This window comes from Archocentrus centrarchus, chromosome 13 (assembly GCF_007364275.1).
Source record: "Archocentrus centrarchus isolate MPI-CPG fArcCen1 chromosome 13, fArcCen1, whole genome shotgun sequence".
In the NCBI taxonomy this organism is placed as follows: Eukaryota; Metazoa; Chordata; class Actinopteri; order Cichliformes; family Cichlidae; genus Archocentrus; species Archocentrus centrarchus.
In genome coordinates this window covers 17141122-17168636 of record NC_044358.1, presented here as the reverse complement: position 1 = coordinate 17168636, position 27515 = coordinate 17141122, and the positions used below count along the sequence as shown (strand labels likewise).

General features: G+C 39.5%; 1 protein-coding gene across 1 annotated transcript in view; it reads left to right on the top strand.

The window, feature by feature from the left end:
- The window catches only part of b3glcta (beta 3-glucosyltransferase a), a 76228-nt gene that overhangs the window by 16718 nt on the left and 31995 nt on the right, over positions 1-27515 (top strand). The window contains exons 3-4 of the mRNA XM_030744592.1: positions 13542-13581; positions 24674-24783. Of these exons, the coding sequence (XP_030600452.1) occupies positions 13542-13581; positions 24674-24783 (150 nt within the window). The remainder of the gene's footprint in view (positions 1-13541; positions 13582-24673; positions 24784-27515) is intronic.

The following is a 27515-nucleotide window of genomic DNA, read 5'->3' as shown; positions in this document are numbered from 1 at the left end:
ATTATGACACATTATAGTCAAGCATCTTCACTTTGGTCTGGTCTGTCCAAAGGATATTGTTCCACTGCCCTCATAGTTTGTTCAGATGCAGCTTTGTAAAGCTGTGCTGCCATATTCTTCTTAGAGCGTGGAGGCCTTCTCATTTTTCTGATTGTACTTGCCTGAGCATTTAGCATGCAAACGGAGGCCTGCAGAGTCTTGAGCTGTAGCTCTTGTATTTTTTGCAATTCTTCGAGCCTTGTGCAGTCTGACCTTGAGTGCAATTTGCTGGGATGTCCACTCCTAGGAAGACTGCGTTAACATACACTCGAATGCTCCAGAATTCTAAAACTTCTGCTTTTACAAAGGCGGTCACACTTGCTGATGATCAGTTGATCAAGTGCATCTGATTAGCAGCACTTGGCTGTTATTTACCCTCTTAACCTTTATGGAAATAGCAAGGGTGTATTTAGTCCTGTGAGTATTTTTTTTTTTCCCATTTGACTGGAAGTATTTTCTCCCAGAATGTTTGTTGGGGGGATCCACTTAGTGGGGGAAAAAAATGATAGTCCCATCCAGGATTTAAAAAAAACAAACTAAGGTACCTGCTGTGGCGACCACTCGTGAGTAAGAGAGTAGCTGAAAATAGCTTTAATGCTCCATCATTCAGGAAAGCCATGTCAGTTTATCTAAAAAATAATTAATCAGTAAAATACAATACTTCTGCTGTTAAATGGGAGCTCACCTATCTTCATCAAGTTAGTCTTCAGATCAAGTGGAAAGTGTTGTCAGATGGTCCCCTGGGGAAGGGGGGGGGGGTGTCTTTCTTTTTTCAAACAGCATGCATGCTTTTACACGAGAGGTACGCGCTGGGGCTAAGATAAGTAGTATTCTTGTTTGTAAGTAAGATAAGAAGGCGAGTTTAGTGTGAAAGTTAATGTGGGTTGTTGTCTGAAGTCTGTGCCTCTCGTGTAGCCGGCTGCTGTCTGGTTGTTACTGTGACCATCTGCCTTTGATCAAACGGTGTCGTTATTGCTTTATCCAAACATGTCTTAAAATGAAGTGTTTTAATTAGGTGCGCAGAAACAAGGTCTCCATCAAAGTCACCAGAGAACTAATGATATTCTGATGAATTTATGCAAAGATTTAGGGCCATCGTTAGGTCTGCAGTGGTTCCAAAACCAAGTCTTAATCAGCGACACAAACATCCAGAGTCTCATACAAAGCTGTGCCGCCCACTACCTTTCTCACCCAGCCTGACCAGCTGTCACCACTCTCACTGCTGGTAATGAATGGATGTTAAAGAGAGAAATGTTGCAGAAGTGTATCAGCTCATTGAATGAATGTAAACACAGACGCAGGGGGAGGATAATGTGTGGCAGCTATGGCGGAAAACAGAAATATGTGATGAAATATACACTTTAACGGGATGTCTGTTTAACCATTTTTCTTCTTGGAGGACAGTTAACCTTGGTGTAAATGGCATGTGTGTAATATATCTTTATGTAGGCCTGCTGGTGCACTAATTAGACATGTAGGGCCTGAGTAAAAATTCAGATTTTTATTTTTAAGGCACTAAATTAATCATTTATAAAGGCTGGTGGAAACAACTAATTGAGCTAAATTTATTTCTGTGAGGGTTTGCTAGTTTGATTCTTGACAGTTATACTTATCATAAGTTAGTTTCCTTTTATAGTCCTTTCTCCTCCCTTAGAGCCACATTTAGAGTAACATGCAGTATCTTGATGAACAATTCTGGTAAATACAGACATATGATCCAGAAAGCTGCGGCGCTGGAGCGTGAATATTGTGTTCCTGTGTGACTAATCTCTTTTTCTCAATATTGATGGGTAAAATTTGGGCAAAAACTTCTATCATCCATCTCATGAAGAGGCCACGGAGCATACTGTGACCCTAAATAACTTGCACGGCGGGGCTCGACAGTAACGGCTGCCCGTTGCCCCAGGCAACCAGATTTGGACCGCTGTCAACAATTTTGTGCTGTCTGGTCGCCTGCGTTGGCAACAGTTCTCCAGTGCTTAGAAAAGCAAAGCTCAATCCCTCGGAGTACAGTCTTCTAACTAAGCGAGAGTGCCCCCGTTGAACTATTTCACTGCGTGAGAAATGGAAGGAAAACTGAATGAGAACACAATAGAGTGGAATTCATCCCAAATAAAAACAAGCCAGATCTCCTGCAAAGTTTGGAAGATAAATACTGTGAAAAATGTACCTGAAACTCTGCAACACGAAACGCAATTTTACTCATACCTGTAAACTCAACGATAGGTGCCAGAGGGCGACTAACCAACACTGTACTTTCAAATATGAGCTCAGCAAATCAGGACCCCTTTCCAGGCTCGTCTGGTGTCTCTGGCTCAGAAAACTGATGTGACTGAATCCTGAAGCTGTGAATTAAACCGGGCTCGCAGGAGTTAAACATTTATCCCTTTGTAATTTCACATCCTAAACTCATTACCTTGCAAATGTGAAATTTAAATGCAGTGGCATCATTCTTACTTTTCCTTTGGATTATTGATAAAGCTGAGCCTATTGTTCTTAATCAAATCCAAGATGCTTGTTGTTATGGATACAGCTATAACTTTATGCCAAGTTAATTACATTTTAGAGTTACTTGATTGGATGCATATAATTACCTACTGTCATTTGTTTTGGTTAGCTGAATTGTAAAAAATGATTAAGATTACCTGCAGTGAGATAGCCCAAGTATTAGCTAACAATAGCCTGCTTTAAATCTTCCTGTGCTCTTTACTTCTGCCTTCTTAAGTACCGGGCCTTTCAGAACAAATATACATCAAGTGAATCTGTCACGGTGGGCCTGATGGTCTGACTGCTTCTATCTGATGCAGAAGCAGAGTGCTGCTGCTTAGAGCTTACCGTCATCATATTATTATGAATATCATCATATTTGAAGGATGGGCTGGTCCACACGACAGATGACCGTCATAATGGTCCTACACTGCACTGTGAGAGAGGTTCCAAATTTGCTGTTATAACAGGGTTTCTACCAAATATCACCTCAGGAAAAATTCTTATGATTTTAGGAATTTAGGATGACCATCTAGACCAGGGTTCTCAAATCTGGGGGTGGGGCTATAAGTAATTCTTTACATTCTCCGATTATAAATTAGGTGCATGTATTTGGTTATGGATTCCAAATCCAAGGAACACAACATCACTGCAGAAAAAGGAGAGTTTAGCATAGCATGGACAGATTTGTGTGTTTTCACCACCACTGCTGCTCACTGGTGTGCTTGATCTGTGCCTTTAGCCAAAATTAAAGTGAAACTCTTTAACTCTTCTTATTTTAAAACTTTTTTTTTGTTTGTTTGTTTTTGTTTTTAAAGTAGGCTATTTAATTTGCATAAACACAGGTAGAACTAGGGCACTCAGTGGAGTGCATACCCCCCCCAAATTTTCTATGTGCCAAGACTATGCTGCAATAGATACCACCCAATGTTGTCATACTCCATTATTCTGGTTCATCCTCCTTCAGTCATGAACAAACCTCACTATATGACAGAACTTAGGGTCATGTTGCATCTTAATTCTTTTTAGAGGATTCTGAAATGTCTTCATAAGGTTTCACTGAAATCCATTAATAATTCATTACTGTGAGTATTTTAATGGTGGTGGTGGTGGTTAGCACTGCTGCCTCACAGCAAGAAGGTCCTAGGTGCGATTCCACCTTGGCCCGCGCCTCTCTGTGTGGAGTTCGCATGTTCTTCCCGCGTTTGCGTAGGTTTTCTCCTCCCACAGTCCAAAGACATGCAGTTAGTGGGGTTAGGTTAATTGGGGACTCTAAATTGCTCATAGGTGTGAATGTGAGTGTGAACGGTTGTCTGTCTCCCTGCGACGGGCTGGCGACCTGTCCAGGGTGTACCCTGCCTCTCATCCTATGACAGCTGGGATAGGCTCCCACCCCCTCACCCCACCCGCGTGGCCTTGAACAGGATAAGCGGAAGAGAATGGATGGAAGGATGGATGAAAGATTTTTGAAAAAATTTGATGACTTTGACCTTTGACCTTGAAAATGAAATCAGACAAACATAAAAACATACAGGAACTTACCTCCATCTATCGCTGGTAATAATGCTGAAATGTTCTCCAGCTGACAGATTGTGTCCAAAGTCGGCTTATACATGCTAACACATCATTTTTTCCCCCAGTTTAATACAGTCCCCCCTTTTATAATAATAAAAATAATTCACAAAGTTCAAAAGCAATATTTTTAGCCCTATAATTTCACAAATGCAGCAAAAATACACAATTATTGTGATAAAAATGCAGGTAAAGTACCAAATAATCATAAATAGCACACTGCACGGTAGTCACAAGTAGGGATACGCCAATCCGATATTCAGTATCGGTATCGGTCCGATACTGGCCTAAATTACTGGATTGGATATCGGAAAGAAATAAAAAAATGTAATCCGATACATTAAATAACATTTCGCTCACATTAGGTGCATTACAGGGCTCGGTCGTCTTCTTCTTCTTGTGGGTTTGCGGTTGACCAAACCAGCTTAGAGCTGCATTACCACCACCTACTGGAATGGAGTGGGGGATCAGGAGTTAGAAAACAACCCCCTCAGATCCTCCGTCGCTGCGACGGATTCCCTTGGACACTGAGCGATCATCGCTGACATGTTTTTCCGCCTCCACCGCTCTCTGCCTTGTTTGTGTGTTGTGCTCGCTGTGCTGAGAATTAGCTGTTATTTTTTTTCTCTACTTCAGCTCCCGGACATACTGCTAGCGAGCGCAGCTATTAGCACTAGTGACCGTCCGGTACCGGAAGAACCCCTTCCCCGTCAAAATATTTTTGATACTTTAATCCCTGATTTGTGACTAAATATAGACCTGCAGTAGAAACGTATTTAGGAGAATGCTTGTAAATATAAAGCATTACAAGATTGCGCTCACGCAGCCCTTAGTTTTTCACGTGAACACTGATGACGCAACAGCAGCAGTCAGCTGATTTACGTGCAGGCTGTCTGCACAAGCGGAAAGAGGCAGAGCCGGCGCGCTCAGATGGAGCAGAAGGAAATGTTTTTCTAGTGTCCAAAAGAAGCCTTTTCGTCCCTGTAACCTCCATTAAACCTTTACTGGGAAACAGCTGGAGATCCTTCATCAACCACCTGATCAGTAAGTGAAGAAAAGAGAACTTTGTAGCTGCTCCATCCACCCTGTTTGTTTCACACAGGGAAAAACTGCAGTACAGAAGTTAAAATATGCAGATGAACTGTTAATATGAAAAAAAGTATTTCTTATCCAGTTACTTGAGTAATCAATATAAATAGAATACACAATTGCTAAAATAATCGATAATTGCAGCCCTAATGAAATTTGCAACATGCCATAAGCATCACCTTCTCACACAGAAGCAACAGGATTCAGGTGATAGTTATTGTTGTAAGTAAGTAAAGTTTATTTATATAGCATTTTTCACAGACAGAAAAGCACTGTACAATAATTAAAACCCAATATCACCCCCCCACCCCCAGAAAACACTATGTTAAAAACATAACATTACCATATTAAAAGTTTTCAACTATTTTTTAAATGACACCACAGAGTCAGCTAAATGGAGATGGAGTGGTAAACAGTTTCAGAGCTTTGGTGCCACTGCCTAAAAAGCTCTGCCCGCCCTGGTCCTTAGTCTTGTATGTGGGACAACTAAAAGACTTTGATTTTGTTGTGTGAGAGACTGTTGACTTCTTTTTTTTTTTTTTTTTTTTATGTTTTTAAATGCCTGGATCAATTTTAAATATCGGATTTATATCGGTATCGGCCGATAGCCAAATGTAAAATATCGGTATCGGTATCGGACATAAAAAAGTGGTATCGTGCCATCCCTAGTCACAAGTAACAAGATTCATTATAATGCTCTATTTTGATAATAAAGATTGCCAGCTTTTGGTCTACACACTGTGACAGTTGCTGCAACTTATGTTTTGCAACACAGCAGTACGAATGGAGCATGAAAGGAAGCACTTATCAACCTGACAATGGTGCCATTGTGGGAGGAAAGAAGAAACGCAGCAGAAGGCCTATTTTTGAGCTATATCCTCCAACTATTATTGAGTTTATTACTTTCATTTTACACAGTGTTGTTTGCAATAAATGTAGAACTGCTGAAATCTTACGGTCTGCCTTTGGTGTCTCAGTACTTGGACTACTTCTCTGCTCCGAACCCAGTGATTCTCACTAAGCACAAACACAGTAAACATTAAAACAAGTCACGAGTAATTAAACTATCATTTTTCATGAAGGCTGAGTAATTTCATCAAACAGCTGGGCACTTGTTGCAAATGTTGCTCAGATGGGAATATGAAACGCTCGTGTTTGTGTTGAGGTCTGTTTTCATTTGCATTTGGTGCGCTATTTAGAATGTATAGCAGAAGGATGCTGCACGTGGGACCAACTCAAAATAAACCAGCGTGTTTATCGTAAGCACAGAACATGTCAGCCCGTGCAAGCGGATCACTGGTGACTCACTGACATGTTTAATATTTTTTGGACGATGACAGAGCTGTGGCTCAGAGGAGAAAGCTTTATTTTGCTTTGGCTGCACAGGCAATATTTGTTGCATAAATTTATTGTTGTGTTTAGACTTTCTTGAGCTCAAACAATTTGTTGATTAGCCGCCTCGGCCATTATAAAAGAAAAACAGAGAATAAATAAATATCAAGCGTCATCTGAAATGTGAAAATTTGTTGCTTTTATGCTTTTATGTTAGTGTAAACTGAATACTGAATTGGTTGATTAGTGCCAGACATATTAAAGAAGTCACCTTGCTGTCTGTTGAAACGTGATGGGTTTTATTCATTTATTAATCAACATTGTTTCCATGGGATTTGTTGATCATTACATTTTTCTTTCCTGCTTTTTTCAAAACGCCTGTATCGCACATCACCAACATGCATGTGCTTGGCAATTTTTGGCATCAGTAACAGCAAATTAATGTCTATAAGCAGATATCAACAAGTCAACAAAATGCTGAAAAGGGCCACAAAGAAATCCTGACAAGAATCACTTGCTGGTGTTCAGATAGTCACTGCACATTAGCAGTTTTGCTTATGTGAAAAATTGGCAAGGAATAAAATTTTAATCTGTCAGTTTTCTGGACACCCTGAAATCAAGGAGGGACATAAAAGGCGTTTTGATTCTTAAAGCACTCAATAATCTAAAAGCATCCACAAAATGAAGCTGACAATTTGGAATCGTCTTAATTTATAGTTAAAGCTGCATTTTTAAAATAGACAGCCGCTCTCCTCCTGGAGCTCCATCTACCCTCCTCACTGACCTAAACCACTCCAACCACACAACCACAGCCATATGCACACTAAGATTTTGCATACAGATTTTTGGCTTGCACGGAATTTGAACCCCACTTTCCTAAGTGTCACTATGTCTATGTCAGACCACTTTACTAATAATTTACTGAAACGTTTTTACAGATTTTATGTAAAAGTGCACAAAAACATGCTGCCTGCTCCAGCTTTAACTCTAATGCAGACCAAAAGAGTCCTTCTAGAGACCAGCTTCTCTGAACATCACACATTTTCATCATGTCAGAATTCAGAAAATCCTGCAACCTTGAAACATGCTTGACATCAAATCTAATGTGACCTGACGGGTCACTCGTGTCAGTGAAGCATCTGTGCCCTCGGGGGGGCAGGAGCTCTTCTTTGCATGTATGTGGAGAGCATCCAAATCAAAGGCAGGGATCAAAAGGTTGCCATTGCGGTGTCCTTGATTGCATAACAATGGCATTAGGTAGGCTGAGCATAGTTCTCCAGTTTACACATGTGCACCTCTGAGAGTATCTTCACTGCGGTGCTGCCTTTGTTCTAAGGTTACACTACACGAGGCGCAATCTTTCTGTCTGCATCAGTGTTGTGGTGCCTCAGATCAAAAGCGCTCAAGGGATGGTGAAACTAACCCCTTCAGATGGACAGTGTAGATTCTCAGCAATTTCTTTTTAACACCAATGGGTGTCTGATTCCCGCTGCAAATGGCTGACAGCCTGCTGTCAGATGGGATTAAGGAGAGCCTTACCTGCACGCAGAACTATAGAAGGCCAAGAAGAGCTGGATTCTGTGAGCTGAGACTAATTAATCTCTCAGTAATAGTAAAAATGATATGAGACCTGATGTGAGTTCACTCTGGCATGGAATATGAGATCGTTTACCAAAGAAAGATTTGTAGCCCTTGTGTCATCCAATTGCAGGGATTTTATGAAGCGAAACCAAAGAGATGGGTTTAAAAGGAATTTTAGGCAAAATCCAATGACTCATTTACTGGCCAAATCAATTTAGTGTTCAAGCAGATTTTATTTCAATGTTGTTTACATGCAAGTAATAGATCATGCTTGTAAAGAGGTCAGAATATGCTCTTTTCTAGGTTCATAAATATATTCTGGAATTTGTTTATATGGTTTCCTGTTTTGTTTTGTTTATATATATATATATATATATATATATATATATATATATATATTAGGGGTGGGACTTTAACGCGTTAATTTCGATTAATTAATTACGGGGAAATTAACAAATTAAAAATTTATACGCATTTAATCGCACTTTGCACTGTGGAACGTTTCTCGAGTGCACGAGTTCCCAGCACACAGATTATATCGACGCACAATGTCCAAATTCAGGGGCCGCATCCTGTGAAGGACCCGGCTCACGTAGACTGGGTCCTTCGCAGCCCACGAAGCCCACAAAGATTGGAAGTGAGCAGCTAGCCTTCATATCAGCGTGCCTGCCCTCACCTCTGCGTAGCTCATGTCGCCTAGCAAACGTGAGTGCGAAGCACAGCTGTGGAAAAGCAGCTGGTTAAACGAAGAACGAACTTTTGCTCCTTTTTGTGGTTTAATTTTAAGTCTTTATTCAAAATAATCTGTTAAAACAAGCACAACAACATCGAGGAATACAGCTGAGCGAATGATTAATTTCCAATTATATTAAGTGAGACATTAATGTTGACTAAAACTATCCAGTTATGAAGCTTAACTTTAATTTCAGGAGTTTGCTTATCACAGGAGCACTTCCGCCCTTCGTTGGTCTGTGTAGTAGACTGGTGGGAAAATAAAATTTTGAAGTTTAAGCTTATGTATATTGATTCATTCATCAACCAAACTTAAATTAATATTTCTCATGTTAAATATTAAAATGTGATTAAAATGCGATTAATTTCGATTAATTGATTACAAAGCTTGTAATTAATTCGATTAATTTTTTTAACCGAGTCCCACCCCTAATATATATATATATATATATATTCTTCCTCTCTAAGGCCCCCAAATGAAACCTGTCTGTTCTGATTGGTCAGCCAGCTAACCATTATGTAGGCCCTTCGTTGCTGGAAGGAACTGCTGCAAAAATCCAGCATCGAACTGTAAAAATGCAGATGGTGAGAATTAATTTTAACCGCTGATTCTTCACTTCCCATAAATCAGGAATTTCTGTTGGAGAAAACTGGGCTTGTCCTTCCCGGCCTCTGTTCTGACTGGCTTTATTAAAGGCCATGACCGAGTAGTTCATTTGACAATGAATCAGGAGTTTAGCAACCAAACTTGGTACACAGGTATGTCTCAGGTCCCTGAAGGTTCTCATCTATATCAGATGTCAGAATGTTGCCTAGCAACCACCCAGCAACAGGCTAAAATGATCTATTTTTTGCATTTATGCACCTATAATATCTTTAAACTAGAAGCTCTCAGAGAGCGCAAACCTCCGCCAAGGCCATAGGGTCACTGATGCTCAAATACATGTATCTAAATACTGTGAAATCTTTCATCTTTCCCAGACAACAATAACCCTCTATCCCGCAATAGTGAAGAATCCTTAAAAAAATTCCTGGATCCAGATCGTGATCCGGATCACCGCCAAAATGTAATCACTTCTTCCTCTTGTCATTTCCAACCACTCCACAAAATTTCATCGAAATTCGTTCATAACTTTTGGAGTAATCCTGCTGACAAACAAACAAAGACAAACAAACCAACACGACCGAAAACATAACCTCCTTGGCGGAGGTAAAAAGCATCATATCATTTTAATTTCATGACAATAACATCTGATTTATAGCCACAAAACTTGAATTATGCACGATATGTTATAATGACATCATCATGTTGCCTGGTAACCACCTGCCAAAATTTTCCGTTTTGACCATTTATGGACCTGTAACACTTTATAAAACCATTGTATCATTTTAATATCATGACTATAACGTCTAATTTATAAGCACCAACTTGAATATTATGATATATAATATATTATTAAACTATCACATTGCCTGGCACCCACCTAACAATGGACAAAGATTGCATTTATGTAGCAGAGCAGGACCTGAGTGTTACAGGAGACTCACAAAAATGGGCTGATTACTGGACTTCATCACGTTTTCTTAATATGATTAAGCATATCACTTTGTGAGCAGCATGAATACACCAATACTGTCGCATGGACATGTGCTAGTTATGCAAACAGAGGACAAAGAAGAACTGATGAGACATTTCAAGATGTTCAGGAGTGAAATTTTCTATGGATGAAAGAAGTCCTCTGTGTCATGGACTTCTATGAAGGCACAAAAAATATATAAAACACATTAATTAAAGAATAATATGACTTCTTTGAAAGAAAGAGTCCAGTTGAACATCAGCATGACCTAGGATTTCATCCATCTGAACAAACTTGAAAGAGATATTGAAACTCTGCACATTTCATCCGTGTGGTGCCATTAGACCTTCATAGTAGAAGTAATTAAAAGAGGGACAGTCAGACCTCATATACAAAACATTATGGAAATGTGGCATTTTATGTTTTTCATATTTTTTACATTCCCCTTCCCTGTCCTTCACAGATTTGATGTTTTTATCTGCACAGATTTATCTGCCTCTATTTATTGTTTTGTTTTGTTCTGTTTTTCCAGTGGAGCTGAAGCTTCGTTGAGGTTTTCGTTCTCATTTCATTTTCACTTATTTATTTTTTAATGCATCAAATGATAAGAGAAAAACCAGGGGAATGGCAATGCACCTATAAACATGAAAGGGGGGAAAAAATGGAAAAGGGTTCTGGATTTTAACGCCTGATGTTGTTTTCTCATTCTCCTCAGTGTTTTGGGGGTTTTTACTTCTAAGCTAAATGTCAATAATATGACATAATTTCAGGGTGTTTTTCTTTTTCTTTTTTAAATTCACAGCGCGCTGGAGGTTAATAGATACTCTTTGTAAAACATACCATGTTAAAGCAAAGCCACGCTGAAGTAGGAGAATAAGGCGAGAATAAGCACATCAGGTAGCTTAAGCAGGTGTTCAGAGCTGAAAATAGCATTGCATGAATAAGCACAAAGAGTTTACAGCAGCACAGGTGAGAAGATGAAATGCGATCCAAAAAGTCCAGGTTGAGTAATGGAACCGAGTTTGAAGGCTAAACAGAGGGTAAAACACAGCTGTTTCATAGCACATGATTCTGGGAAGCAACAATTTGATCCTGTCACTGAAAGAGCTCAGTAACTGAAAAAAGGAACATGCCAAGAATGTGCTCTTGCATGTGATTGAACAGTGAAAGCAGTCCCTTGCTGATGATGGTGTTAGAAATGTTCAGCTTGTGTTGCCAGATGACCCAGTGAATTTTTTTTTCTTTCTTTCTTTTATTTTATTTGGCCAGAGGCGGCTGTGTCACGAGTCCCACTGTGCCAAAATAGTGGTCTAGATGAAATGAATGAGGAGGCCCCTTATTTCTTTTGACTCAACACAGACTGTATTACAAGTGTTTGTAACAAAATAACAGACATTAAAAAATGATTTATAAGAGTATAGAAAATTTGAAATTTCTCATTAAAATGTGTCACAAAGCATTAGGCCTTGCTAGGAGTTGTGTACAATCTTTTCATGTGCACTTTAGGGACACACAAACAGCATACACACAATCAATGTAATTGGTAATATTTGACAGAGCAGGTAATTTGTCATAATAGATGTCTTGATTTATTTTTCCTGGTAGTCACAGTGCAGTGATTTACTGTCTCCTCTCTGCCCCACAGTGCAGTTGTGCTGGAAGAGACAGAATGAAAAACATGTGGCACTCATCTGTCACAACTACCACATATATATATATAGCAACTTCTACACCCTTTGATTCATTTTATGATGCCTCCACTTTTTGAGCAGTTCCTCTTCTATAATAACCTGCTATATTTTCAAGTTGAAGAGATTTTTATAAGACTAATTATCTGATAACAAGTCAGATTCTCCTGGCTTATGAGATGTTTCTTTTTTTTGTTCCTTAGGTGCCTTCTCTCTTCAGCTAATGAAATGATTTCAAACGAGTAATGTCTGATAAGATGAGACAGAAGCCTTGTGGGCATGACTAATGCTACTGAGTCCAATTAAGCTGATGTACCCACTGAATCAAATCACCCTGATATGATCTTGTCTTCCTGTGCATATATTGCCTCCAACTCTGATCACCTGAAAAAGCAGGAAAGACAGAGAGCATCACACGTGCACAAATCACTGCCATGTTAATGGCTTTATGGATGCCAGGAGTTTTAGTTTACTGCACCTCATGTCAAATGAGATTTAAAAGAGGGGAAGTGCGGGAAACACGCACGCCACAAAAATAAATGATGTGCGCTCACGACAGCTATAGGAAGGTGTTCGGGAGGAAATTGGGTAAATTAATCGGCTGCTCTCTAATCTAAAAATTGGTAGTTTGTAAATGTGCTGAGATAGCATAGTTTTTTATATATATATATATATATATATATATATATATATATATATATATATATATATATATATATATATATATATATATATAGGCTGCTTCTTCCAAATGCCACCAAAACTACTGTGATTCTCTGTAACTGCTGCACCACACCCACTAAGAGCGAATTTATGACTTAGTTAAGCTATCTGAAAGCTGCAACAGCTTGCCAGTGAAATGATTGTTAGTCTAGAGGAAGTCATAAATCAAAACAGGGTTTGGTTTGTCATTATCTATTAATACTCTGCAGCTCTCGGTCTAGAGTTCTGGAAACAGGCAGAACTCACACATCCTTGCCATCTTCCCCAAGACTGAAAAATTTCCTCTGAAAGATGGAGGTGAAAGACAGCTCTTCAAAGTTTCCCTGGCTTATGATTGATTTACTCATCCTTCCATGGTCTGCAGCCAGTGCTGACAGCTCTGAAGGTGGAACAGTGCAGAATGCCTTAATTGAGCCTCGTGCTCAGAGCTTTAATGCTGCAGGCACAAAAACCCACACAATTAGGAAGGGCTAATGACGTGGGGTGTCGCCCATTATTTTTCCAAATATCCCAAAGGGGATTCCATATTTAGCATCACTAAGTCTTAATTAGTGATTAGGGAGAGGAAATGGAGTATTTTGCAAAAAAAGAAAATTTGCATCTTCACACAATCCATATTTTGACAGTTTTTACATAATGTTAAAACAAAGAAGTGAATGTATGTAGGTCATTATTTGAAGACTGCTATTTGAATTATTAAAAATGCTCTCTGTCTTTTCAGAGCCAGGATGATTTGCACGTCATCCACAAGAATCAGCTGGGTAAGTCTTTTCTTTTTGTCTAATTAGTAGTCAAAATAGAAGGCAATAATGTATGTTTGTGGAGGGTGTATAATTTTCAGTATTCCGTGCATGTGGGTTGCTAATAAAATACTTACAAGCAGAAGCAAACAGGGCAATAACAAATTACTGTTTAGGAGGGAAACTGAAGACCTGAATCACATTATCCTCTTGTACTTGCAGTGCTCAGACAACAGACCACAGGCTTTAAACTTTATGTTCCTATCTGTAGCAGCTACAGCTAAGGGCACAAAGAAAAGGAGTCAACATATACTGTGTGTACCACTTTAAAGAAATTACAGAAGTTTATATATCACTTTTGCTCCTTCAGTATCCACCATACTGCATGCTGTCCATAAAGCCATTACCGGGTCGTCCAGATTCTTGATGCTAGATCAGACTGGAACTTGTTTTGGATGCTAAAACTCATGTTACAAGTTGTAAACTGTCAAAGATATTCTCAATTTTATAGCCACAACTGCAGAATTATATCTTTATTGACTTCCTTAGCCTGATGGGGTTTTTTTCTTTATTCATCCATTTTTTCTCTTAACCACTTATCCAAGGCCTGGGTCCTGGTTGTAGAGGCTATGCAGGGTATTCCAGACGTCCTTCTTTGCAGGAACATTGGGATGAGATGAGATATATAAAATCCTTCCGGTAAAGTCTGGGTATAGCAACAGATTTACTCTGAGCTCTATCTGCATGTGCAAGCTCCTCACACGATCTCTAAGCCTTAGCCCAGCTAGCACTAATTTTGTCTGCGTGATCTCATTGTATCAGAAACTACCTCGAGCTCATGACTACAGGTTAGGATTGGAACATACACTCAGTGGGCACTTTGTTAGATACAACTGTTCAACTGCTCGTTAACACAAATATCTAATCAGCCAATCCCTCGGTGGGGACTCAGTGTATTTAGGCATGCAGACATGATCAAAAAGACCTGCTGAAGTTCAAACCGAGCATAAACTGAACACCACAGCCTACCCGAGTATTGTTACTGACCATGTTAATCTCTCTGTGACCACAGTGTGTCCATCTGCTGATGGCTTCTTCCAGCAGGATAATGCACCCTGTCACAAAACTCAGATAATTTCAAACTGTTTTCTTGAATATGGCAGTGAGTTCACTGTACTCAAATGGCCTCCAGTCACCAGATCTCAATCCAGTAGCATCTTTGGGAAGTGGTGAAACAGGAGGCTCATATCATGGTTGTGCAGCCAAGAAATCTGCAGCAGCTGTTTGATGCTATCAGGTCAATATGAACCAAAATCTCTGAGGAGTGTTTCCAGCACCTTGTTGGATGTATGCCATGAAAAATTAAGGCAGTTCTCAAGGCAAAAGATGCGGTACTAGCACGGTGTATGTGGCCAGTGAGTGAAAAACCAAAAGCTTTCTTGCTAACCTCTACAATGCCTGCATTGCTGCTGACTACACAGCAGGGTTATAATAGTTTTGGATTTTACATTATAGTTTAGTTTTAGTTAGTTTTTACTTTTTTTTCTCTAATTCAGTTAGTTTTAATTAGTTTTCAGAGTGGTTTTGCTCGTTTTTATTAGTTTTTATTTTTGGTTTCATGCTTAGTTTTAGTTAGTTTCAGTTAGTTTCAGTATTAGTTTTAGTATTTTCATACCTAATCAGGTGCAAGATTCAAGGCGCAAAAGTGACTATTGTGTAATGAAAACTTGACAAAAGATACAGTTTAAAGAAATATAGTCAACAACCAACTGTTCACAAGACATGCTAAATTTGTGTAATATTAAGGACACACATGAACATCAACAGGGAGAAACAAAGAAAAACATGAACTCCCAAACTCAATAAATTCTACAATAAACTCCACAATAAACTTCAGCATCAGTGCAGCAGATTAATAACGCCTACACGTGGTGTTAAACAAAAACAAACTCTTTGAAGGAGTCAAAGCTCAAATCCATCTGCATCCTGATGTTCTCACCACCTGATGCTGCTTCTGTTTTGGAGCTAGCTTGGTTAGATGCTCGCTAATTAAACCTGCAGGGTCTTTGCGGCCTCTGTACACAACCTACAGAAGTTGCCGACCTCATGTCCGCATTTATGCTTGTGTAGCTGGATTGTGTGTGTTAATTACCTTGTGGTCGTGTGCAGGTGTTTGTACTCAAAGAACCTCCATACGGGACTCGGCAGACCGCAGCCATTACTTTGCGGACCAGCGCGGTGAGCGCACGCACATGCGCACTCACACAGTTGTCCTGTGGCGCTCCCAGCTTAAACTCGGAGAGCGGAAACAATGATTTCATATCAATCCACAAGGCTTAAAAAACCCCCCAAAAAAACAAGTAAATGAAAGTAAGTTTATCGATTATTTCAGTTAGTTTTAGTTAGTTTTGTAAACTCACAATTCAGTTTTAATTAGTTATCGTTTTTTCCTTTTAATTATAGTTTTTATTTATTTCAGTTAACGACAATGTTTTTTCAATTTCAGTTTTCGTTATTTCGTTCGTTTTCGTTAACTATAATAACCCTGCTACACAGCAATATCCCTGTCCAGCTCACGCTCCGAGAACAAGATGTACTAAAGCTTCTTCAATCCAAAGGCAGCAATCAGCTGTTTGGAGGTGTTGACTCTCATTGTTGCCTCTTCAAAACTGTCTCAAAACAGTCCCAGTGTACACCAAAGGTCTCACTCTGATGAACATTCTCTGCAATAATGTACCTCATATTCATAATGACAAAAAAAGTCCTTACAGTGTGCTTTAAGCACTACAATAGAATCCATATATATTATTTTATATAAATATATATTTACATAAAGTATTTTGAACTGGCTGCATTTGATATTTCAGATCAGACTAACTCAGTGGAACTCATAATCCTAGATGACATCCAAAAGGGATGAACTACTGCTTAATATGTTTCCATTTTTAAGAGAGCGTGTCGTGAAAGAATTGAATTGACATTATTGCTTGATATATTCATAAATAATATATCCTGAATGGAATAATATTGGACAGTGTGAAATTTAAATGACAAATACTACAAAATCAAAATAGTAAAATGGGTTTTGCTGACACCTACCTTGAAAATTTAATCTTGAGACTTTCTCAGACTTCATAAATATAGTCCCATCTCTTCAAAGATTTGACAGCAACCAGGAATTTCATAAGTAGAGCAAATAAAAAGATCTCATGCATGCTTTTCATGCTTCGGGGCACTTGCACAATCACCATCTGAGAGTGATTTTCGGGAGACTGCAGAGGAGTTTGGAGCCCGTTTTCTGGACCTCTGCCTGTTCATTCAACTGGGTCACCACAGACGCAAAAGCACACAAAAGCAACTTCATAATGCTGTCATTTGGCACCTCAGCACAGAAAGGAAATACAAACAGACAGTGATCTGAAAAATGGAGCTACACTATCTGGCACTGCCATAGTAATTCCCTTTGTCACACCAGAAAGCTGTGCTTGCCTGCAGAGAATGTTGTTTGTGGGCAGGAATGTAAAAGATGAATCAAGGAGAGGCATACTCCCTTTTCTTCTAACAATGCAGCAAACTTCAGAAGGTCCGACTGGCATGTTTATTTTAAAAGACCCAGTGACCTTTGATGGGGATTAGAAGCAATTAATCAAGCAATCTTTCTTCAGAAGGAGTAGAGGGTGCCCAATCTAAATGCAGACATGTCTTATGTAAGTAAAATGAGGCATTGTATGCAGTATGTACACTATAATACCAAAAATATTCACTCATCTTAATATGATGTCGGCCCACCCTTTGCAACTATAACAGCTTCAGCTCTTCTGGGAAGGCTTTCCAAAAGGTTTAGGAGTGTTTATGGGAATTTTTGACCATTCTTCCAGAAGAGCATTTGTGAGATCAGACACTGATGTTGGATGAGAAGGCCTGGCTCACAGCCTCCTCTCTAATTCATCCCATCACACTTTTCCACTGCTCTTGAGTCCAGTGATGGTGTGCTTTACACACCATCACTGCATTGCATTGTGCTTGGTGATGTAGGGCTTGGATGCAGCTGCTCGACCATGGAAACCCATTCCATGAAGCTTTCTACAAACTGTTCTTGAACTAATCTGAAGGCCACGTGAAGTTTGGAGGTCGGTAGCAACTGACTCTGCAGAAAGTTGGTGACCTCTGCGTGCTAGGTGCCTCGGCATCCACTGATCCCGCTCTGTGATTTTATGTGGCCTACCACTTTGTGCTGTCGTTCCCAATCGCTTCCGCTTTGCTATAATACCAATAACAGCTTATTCAGCAGTGAGGAAAGTTCAAGACTGAACTTGGTGCACAGGTGGCATCCTATCATGCTACCACTCTTTCACAAATGTTTGTAGAAGCAGGCTGCATGCCTAGGTGCTTGGTTTATACACCTGTGGCCATGAGTTCAATGATTTGGTGGACCAGTGAATACTTTTGGCAATGTAGTGTATCTATATGAATATATTCATAGAGTAAACAGTGGCCATATTATGCAGTAAGTAGTGCTGTTAAAAATGCAGCACGCAACATCTTAACAACACAGATCTTGGGAACATGAGCTAACTAAATGCCTTTGGTAAAGAACTATTCAAATACAGATACATGCTTAGATGTACATGTTCCCCATCAGTTTCCAAGGCTGCAGGTCTCTATCCCACTGCACTGTCAAGCAGTGGAATCTGATTCTATTCATTTTACTCAGTTAAATCTGTTCTGCACATTCATTTCCAGGGTTTTGTTTGGGCTTTCACTGAAGCTCCAAAGCACCAACATAAATTGAAGCTGACGGGTTCATGTTCCTTCAATTTGTCAAAAAGTTCTGTGAGCAAATTTCCAAACGATACAATTGTATTACATTACACTAACACTGCGTTTCTCATCTTATCCATCTTCTCTGAATCAGTTTGTAATAAAGACACAGAAATAATATTGTTCAGCAAGACGAAAAAAAAGCTAAACATCAAATTAATCCAAAACTTGTAAGGCCTTTATCTGTCTAGCTCAATCAATTCAGTCATTTCAGTTCATTATCAGAGTGCTGGTCCAAAGAAGAAAAAGATCAAATAGATAAAAGTGTGTTTTATATGCACAGAGGCACAGTAGAGAAGTCACAGTAATGAATAACAAAAAGTATCCTATTAAAACAACTTGAATAGAAGATCATGTACACTGTTCTGACTTACCGTGTGGCCTTTGTTTAGAAATCATGTGTCCAAAGTCAGGAGGTAAAACATTTGACCAAGAATAAATCTGATGATTCAGTCTTTTCTGCCAAGCCCAGTAATTTTTATTAGGTAGATCCAAGGCATTATTCATAGCTTACATACATGGCTAAATGTGGCAGTTTTGATTGAAATTCAAGCAGCTGTTTGCTTGAAGCTTAATTAGAAGTATCACAGCTGGCTCCGTCTATAGGATTTCAACATTTATTATTATAACTTGTTACTAAAGGATACTAAGAGTAAGAAAAGTAAGAAAAGCACATCTGACTGCATAAAAAAAGTCATAAGAGTTTAACTGCTCCTACCTAAAAAGATTATGTAGGCAGAAGATAATTTTTTTCAACCAAAATTCCTGTATCGTGTCTGAAGGGATTATTTTGGTCTTCATAAGTATCTTTTTAAAAATTATTATTATTATTTCAAACACATTCATTAAAATATTTGACTTGAGAGAAATAATACATACCAGATTTTTCAAGTTGATGGAATAAATAAATAACCTTTACATTAATCTTGCAGGGAATGTACCAGGACTGGGCAGAAATCTGGATTTAAATGTATTCTGTTATGAAGTTGAGGATATAAACTAACTGTATTCTACATCTCCTGCTTCAGAACAAAGCCCAAATGCCAGAATTTAAATCAGATTATCACTATAGGAGTAGTTAATCCTAGGGGAGCTGTGCTACTGTCCCGTCTGCAGCTATATTATATTTATTCAGTGGCTCAGAGCCAGGCTCTCCAGGCCAGGAGGACATGCAAGAAGATAGAATGCATATCAGTGTTCACAAGATGTTGACTGAACTCCTCTGGATTTTGTTTTATTTATTTATTTTTGTTTTCCTTGTCTTTTCTCCCTATGAGTGGTGCCTTTCTGCGTGCCTGTGACGATGCTCTATTGTGCTTTTCTTTATTCAAATGGTAAATGGCTGCACTTACCGGCCTTTTCTTCTCAGGAGTACTCAAACTGCATTGCTTCACTGCTTTGTTTCACATTCACTTTTTCACATGCATGCAGTGGAGGTGCAGTTGCCATGCAGGGTGCTTGCCAGCCACCGGGAGCAACCTGTTTAGTAATTTGCCCAAGGACATGCTGGGGATCCAATCCCTAACCGTGCTATTAGTGTAAAACCCGCTCTACCACCTGAACACAGCTGATGGCTTTATTTCATTTCATTTAAAAATCAATCAACCATCCTGAGAAATGCAATCAGTTGCGGTCTAGACCGCCAAATAACATATGAAAGCAAACATCTTCCCAAAAGCTTTTTAGAAATGAGGAAAAAAAAAAACATTTATCTTTAAGTGGCATCAAATCCATTTTCATCTCATCTGATCCTATTATGGGTAAAGAATGGGATTCATAAGCAAAACCTGGAATCTGTTAAGTGTTAATTGCCTGAGCTTCCTGAATTATTGATTCTAAGTGAGGTTTAAGGACTGAGTTCAGCACTCATTAGTCTTCAGCAGAGTTGTCCATGGAGTCGGGAACTCTAGAGAACCTCTAATCAGTGTGATTATCACAGGTTGGAGGCAGCTGCACCGCCCTCCATCCTTTTACATGTTGTATTTGCTGTGCGTTTCTGTGTTACTACTTGAAGAGGATGTTTACAAAAAGATGACTTTTTCCTCTGAAGGCTTTTCCCATCATGTACACCACCCTTCCTCACGCATGGTCTCTTCTTTCATTTTTTTTTCTTCAATTCAAGCGACTCCTTATCTCTCTCTGCTGGTTTGCTTTCTTATTTCACTCCCTTTCTGTCTTTCTCCCCTCTTTGGCATTTACCTCTCTGTGTTTTATTGAGAGATATTTATGATACTGACCTTTTCAGCAGTAAGCTAAAAGTTAAACACACCATGCTCTCTATTGATCTTGTGCAGGGCAATTAAAAATCTGTATTATAGAGGAAGAAGGCTGATAGAAAATCATTTTTACTTACAGCAGGGGTCTTTGCCACACTAGATTATTGCCTTTAGAGAAGGTAAATTATTTTTATTTCTAAAAGTCACCAGAATAAAAAAAAGAGGGCTATATTCATCTTGAACTTCCAGATTAAATATTAAATCTTGGCAATGGTTGATGTGATGGTCGTGGTTAGTTTGGTCAGAAAGCTGCAACACAGTTTGCACCGTTGCATCCTGTCTCTTGCATGCACCATTTTGGACATGAGAAAGGGAAAGATGGAGAGGATTTTTTTAGGAGACAGATGATTCTGGGCCATCTTGTCTTGGGGAGTCCAATGATGTGAGTCACTGGAGTGTAGCAGGTTTTACACCAGCACAATCAGCTACTGGATGGGGAGTTTGGCCTGCTGAGTATGGAAATGAGCTATTGACATCCTCTTTCATTTCTCACTATGTGCTGGCAATGAAGAGCTCTGAATCTGTCATGGCAGTGGTATTGTTCCCACAACAGCCTAATGGCCACCTCCACAGAAGCCCATCCCTCTAGATTTTAGCAGACTTTTGTCATTGAAATCACACTATGGATCTGATTTCCATCCTCTCCCAAACATATACAGGTATTTGTGCATGCTCACTGCCCCTCACCATGAATGTGTGTATATTTAACTGTGGTGGGGACAGAAATACTCGGAGCTGAGATGAAATGTTTCTGTGACAGTTCCAGTGACTACACACACCTGCTCTGTGACACTGATGGAAATGACAGAGCTGCAGGAGTGCCTAGAGGTCAGTGTGCTCTCAGCTCCGCTGCCACTTGGCAACATCTGCAATCCTGCTCTAAGGAAGTGTCACTATTGATTTGTGTCAGCGAGGTGACAACACAGCACGGCCAGGCCACTACAAGAGCACACAATCTATACACAGCTGTGTGTATATATATTTTACTCCCTCCTTTCCGTGTGCACACCTAGAAATACAAACACTTCGGCCTTGATTCTTTAATCAGCCTGATCATGCGCGCGTATATGCAGAGATATGCTGCGGAGTGAGTACACACGAGGCTCAAAGCCTCCCCGGGGAGTTTTCCACAGATCAGCTGGTGATGGCCTTTAAAGAGTGGTTTCATGAATTGAGAAAAGCATCAGATCAGAGAGCGAGAAGGAGGCAGAATTCTCCAGTGTTTCATTTCATCCAATATATTTCAAGGCTGATACAGTCTTTTTTTTTTTTTCTATGGACTGGCCTCTGTGGAATGCTGAACGAGGGGAGATAAACGAACGCTGCTTTCTAGTTCCATCGACCTGGCAAAATAAAATCATCTGCACTGAGGGGACCAGGGCTTTGGCTTCATCTCCTCAGGAACCTTCAATCTCTTTCATTCAAGGCATATTATTTTCAGCCAAGAGGGATCCTTTGATAATTTAATTTAACTGCAGGGAAAAAAGTACCGTTGTGTGTTTCGCACCAGGGTGCAACTTCACATCTTTGGCCTGTTATTAAATGGATTAAGTGATTTCATACCTTCACCTCTGGAAATACTGCCATTAATACATCTACTGCTACTAGCATTAGTAACACTTTCTTTATGACAGCTGTGAAAGCAGAACATTCAAACAGATATTAAATACACCTTATCAAACTCAAACTCCCACAGTCGCTCTAAAACCTACGACCATGACCAAAAATGTGACATCCTATATAAATAAACTAGCAACTGTTGGGGGGAGAAAAAAAACTTGATACTTAATTTACACAGTGCGAAAGGGCATTGCATGTAAAGGAAAGGAAAAAGAGAGAAGCTGGTCTGCTTGGAAGCTTTTGTAACTTTTCAGGGCCCTCTGAAGGAGTAAGCATGGCAAAAGCATGCCAAGATTTTTCTCTTATTTTGCCCTTGAAACAGTCAGAGACTTCTGCTGTAATAGGACCTAAAAATACCTCCCATTTGTCAGATAGCACAACAACTAACAACCATCTACAGCACTTACTCTCCTGCCACAATTGCCCAGCAACAATACAGCAATCAATTAGCAATCTTATATTCTAGCAACCACACCATCCACCTCAGCCTAGCCACAAGGCTCCAAACACTATAAACCACACAGAATGCATTTATAAAACACGTGTCTGTATCTGTACAGGTCAGCCGAGAGGCATCACTGCATAATCTCACCTACACACTGAAAAATGCTGGCATTGAAGTAATTGTTTTAAATCTTGGTCCTATAATTAAGTAAAGGTAGATGTATCGATTCTATCAAGAGAGTATACAAAGGTGATTATTTATTTTTTTTTACCTGAAAGGAGAAGGACGGGAATAGAGGTGAAGGAAGAAGGGTACTATAACAGGATTTTTCTTCTTCCCCTTTTCCCCATTGTTTGATGATTAATCGAAAACCATTAGTGTGGACTCGAGAGCAGTGAATTCAGTTTTAATTAGTTTCTTTTTTTACCCCTCATTCTCCTTTGCTTTGACGTCGGGTCCGTGTTATCTACACGGCGAGGGATTGGCAAACTGCTTATCTGATTTTGCTGTTAGTCTCTTGCAGCCGGTGTTATTGCTGTACTGTGCAGTATCAAGAGGCCGGTGCCTCACCTGGGGCTTTAAAATGTACTGCTTTATGTGAAACCATATGCGCACACACGTACGTGCACATTCATTTAGCAAACTCAGCAGAAGGACATTTGGAGGTGGCGTAGGGGTGTAAGCTCGGCTCAGCGGAGGTTAGATCTGCTGGGAGATGGACATGCTGAGATTTAGCAAGTAATCTCCCCCCCATTACCAGGGCTCCAGGATGAATGGGATCTTTGTCATGAGCTGAGCAAAGGAGCGACACACCCACCAACACTTAATTAAAAAGATTTGACACAGATACTGTACTCTGACATAGTGTCTGCCCCTGACCCCAGTGCTAATATCTGAACTCAGTATGGGAATAGGTTCAAGTAGTGTAATTGAGGTGGAGGCGATCCATCTAATCCAGCCATTGTCAGCACTCCACTTTCCCATTTTTCCTTGCAGAGCTGTTCCAAAGGGAAGACTGTAGACCTGTCAGCAGTGAGTGCTGCTTATTTGTTTTGAGAGAATATGATGGCATAGACCGTGTTGTTTGTTTGAGCTCATAATAAGGAAAAGTGCACACAAAAACCCCCCACAGCCAAAGTTTCTGAACTCTGTTTCTTCCTCTGAGCTTTAAATCCTTGAAGCTTTTCAGTTGTAACGGTCATTCCAGCCAGGTGCTGCAGACTTTATTTGATGTGATGGACAGCTTACAGGATTTAGGAGTTGTCAGATGTAATTGTACAGAGCTGGACAAAATGACAGATTTTTTTTTTTATTCCCTGCCCCTGGTCCTTTGGTCTCATTTTGATTGTAGTGGTCGTGAGAGCCACGGGGCTTTATGTGGACTTGTTTGTGTAGCCAATGTCATTCTTCACTGAGCTGTGTCACTATTACTGCCCTGTAAATAGATTTCACATGAAGAGGAACGGCAGCTAGCTGGGTCAATGACAAAGGTGGAATCTAAACCTGTTGCCAGCATTGAGGCAGCCTCGATTTGCAGATTTTAAACAGACGTCATTGATCTAATCACTCTCTGCTAACCTTGGCCTTAACAGTGCTGGAACAATACTGGGTTCTACTGATATTGCAGTTGTGTAACCCAGCTAGAAGTGAACAGCTGGGCTGTGTCAACCTTTGGGTGTTACTGCACCTCAGAGAAAGACTTCTGACTGCTAATCTTTTATTAACTAAAACAGTCTGGGATGTGACATTTACATACTCTCTCCCCAAGCCAATTAAGCTCTTGATGTTCTAGTTATTATCACCAGGCCAGTAATGGATATTAGCAAAAGTCACCTCTGTAATTCAGACTGTGGCTCTTATCTTGTCTTCCTCGCAGAAGGTCATCAATTGCCATGATCCTTTTTCACAGTATGTGAGCGGTCTCACATCTTTGTCCTTTGTGTTCCTCCAGACCTGCGGGAGATAGTCTTCATCATCCAGAGTCAAAGCAACTCCTTCCACGTGAGGCAGGCGGAAAGACGGAGAGCAGATTTGCTCGAGCAGGCACTCAGTTTCACAGAGGTAAGACTGGAGCCATTTTTCATGCCCATGTGTATTTCCTGTGGATCATGATCTCCACTACCAGCAATACAGTCTCATCTGAATAGGAGTTCTTTCTGTTTATGTTGCCACATGGTGTCAGCACTGGTTTTATGATTAAATTCAAATCACATTTCTGACATATAACTCAGATATTTCCATTCATTTTTTCCCTCCATAAAATAGAATTCATGTCACAGGGAGAAAGAGAGCCCAGGTCAAAATACCTTTTTTTTTAGCTTCAAATCTATTCAGAGCAGATGTAATGTACTGCAATGCATGATATAATCTGATTAGTTAAATAGTCACTGAAGTGTTGCTAATAACAATATTACATTCAATTAGAGGAAGCTACTGCTCACCGTGTTCACTCTATTAAAAGACATTTTTTTAAATTATTCTTGGATTTGTCACTGAGTTGGAAACATTAGGAGCTGCTTTTGTCTCATTCTCCTGCTCAATGCTACATATATTTTATCCATAGTAGGGATGCAACTATTGATTATTTTAGTAATCGAGTATTCCATCGATTATTCCTTTGATTAATCAAGTAATCAGCTAAGAAATACTTTTGTCTTATTAACAGTTCATCTGCATATTTTAACTTCTGTAGCTTAACTGCAGATTTTTTGCTGTGTGAAACAAACAGCGGTGGATGGAGCAGCTACAAAGTTCTCTGTTCTTCATGTTGCTGATCAGGTGGTTGATGAAGGACCTCCAGCTGTTTCCCAGTAAAGGTTTTAATGGTGCTTACAGGAAAAAGCGCTGCTGCTTTGGACGCTAGAAAAACGTTTCCTTTCGGTCTGCCTGAGCTCACCGTCTCGATAGCTGCTTCGCCTCTTTGCACTTGCCGCTCGTTTGCGGACAGACTGCACATAAAACAACTGCTGCTGTTGTGTTATCAGTGTTTTTGTTGAAAAACTGGGGGCAGCATGAGCTTGATGACGGAATGCTTTGTATTCCTAAAAATGTTTCTTTTGCAGGTCTATTGAATTACTCGAAGGAATCTCTGCAGCCTTAATCAACAGTATTGATTAACTGTGCCAAATTCAAGGCAGATCACTTTGTCTATTTCATTTAATCACAATACTAATAATAAACTTAAACTAAATAATAATAATAAACTAACAAACAAGCCAAGATGTATTTAAATAATAAAACATTTGAGAACAAAGTTATATGGCATTGGGAGGGGAAAACTAGAAGCAAAAAAAAAAGGAGAAATTTTAAATTAAAGGAGCAATAAGCAGATAAGTAGAAGAAAATGGATGGATGGGTGCCCCTTCTGCACAAGCTGTAGTTTATGTAGTTTTTGTTGGCTCAGATGTGTGGATAAGGAGTTACTGAACTGAAGTAGTCTTGGTGAGTCTCCTGAGCTCCATAACTAGACAACTGATTGGACATGCCTGTTCAAAGTGAGCTGGTTGTCATAAGTGAAAATACAGTTTTTATAATACCAGGCCAGATTTATGAGCAAAAACAGCAGGTGTTTTGTGGTACATAATTTAGCTGCATCAGGGTCGATAAAGATTACTTTGGTCTTATCCATATTTGGTAACAGGAAGTTCTGTGCCATCCAGCATTTGATCATGGATGTAGTCATTCAGGGTAGTCGTTGAGTTGATGAATGTCGTTGGGGTTAAAAGAGATGTCCCACTGGAGTGGAAATTCACACTATGCTAGCAGATTGCTATCTCTCTGTTCATATTACCCCAGGGTAACATGTACAGAGAGAACAAAAGAGGTCCAAGGACAGACCCCTGAGATACCCCATGGGTCATTTTCATCACGGATGATTGTGAATTTCCAGTGACTGTACTAAAAAACCAAAAAAACTTGTAAATACAAATAAAATCACTTTAATGTGAACCATAAATGCCAGCCCAATGTTAGAGACATTTTAATAAAACTCAGGATTTTCCAGCACCAGGGGCACCACTGCTGTGGTTTTGCTGTGAAATGTTTCAGAGAGTCAATTTCCATTTTAAAAAGCCATCAATTGTTCAGCAACAACCTTTTCAAAAACCTTAAAACAATGGTTTGAATCTAAGTGTGGCATGCTATTTTAATATCTTCCTTTGACAATTACTGGAGTCAGTGTTGTGGGGATTTTTTGTCTCCTCTTTGTATGAGAATAACCCCAAAGGCCTGTACTACACCACATGAATCACAAAGTCCAAAATAAGAATATTATAATAAATTTCTTATTATATTTTTACAGGTCAGATGTTATATTGCAGACTTTAATTGCTGGTACGGTTTGGAAATATGATTCCATGTTTCCTGTAATAAATAGTGGCCTCAAGTTTGTGCACAGCAACAAGATTTGTCATGATGAGATTTAGTTACACTAATCCCCATCACGTTTTATGAGATGAGACAGACTTGCCACATCATGTTCTGTTTGCATTTGTGATCTCCAAGATGTCTGGCATTTTAGCATCTGTTGCATGCAGTTACACAACCTAATTTCAGAGTCAGCAGCTTCTTAAAGAGGTGTCAGTAAAGGCTTAACAGCTTTTCAAAGAGTTCTAAGCTTTGTGGTTAATTTGAATCAAACCTATTGACTGATATTACCAAAAAAAAAAGCCCACAAAGAGTGAATGCTGCGGCTACACAAAGGCTGCATAATCATAAAAATGTTCTTTTTAATGTCAGAAATGTTAACACATTAAGATCTAATCTGGGTCTGCATGGTGTTACCCAAAATTAAA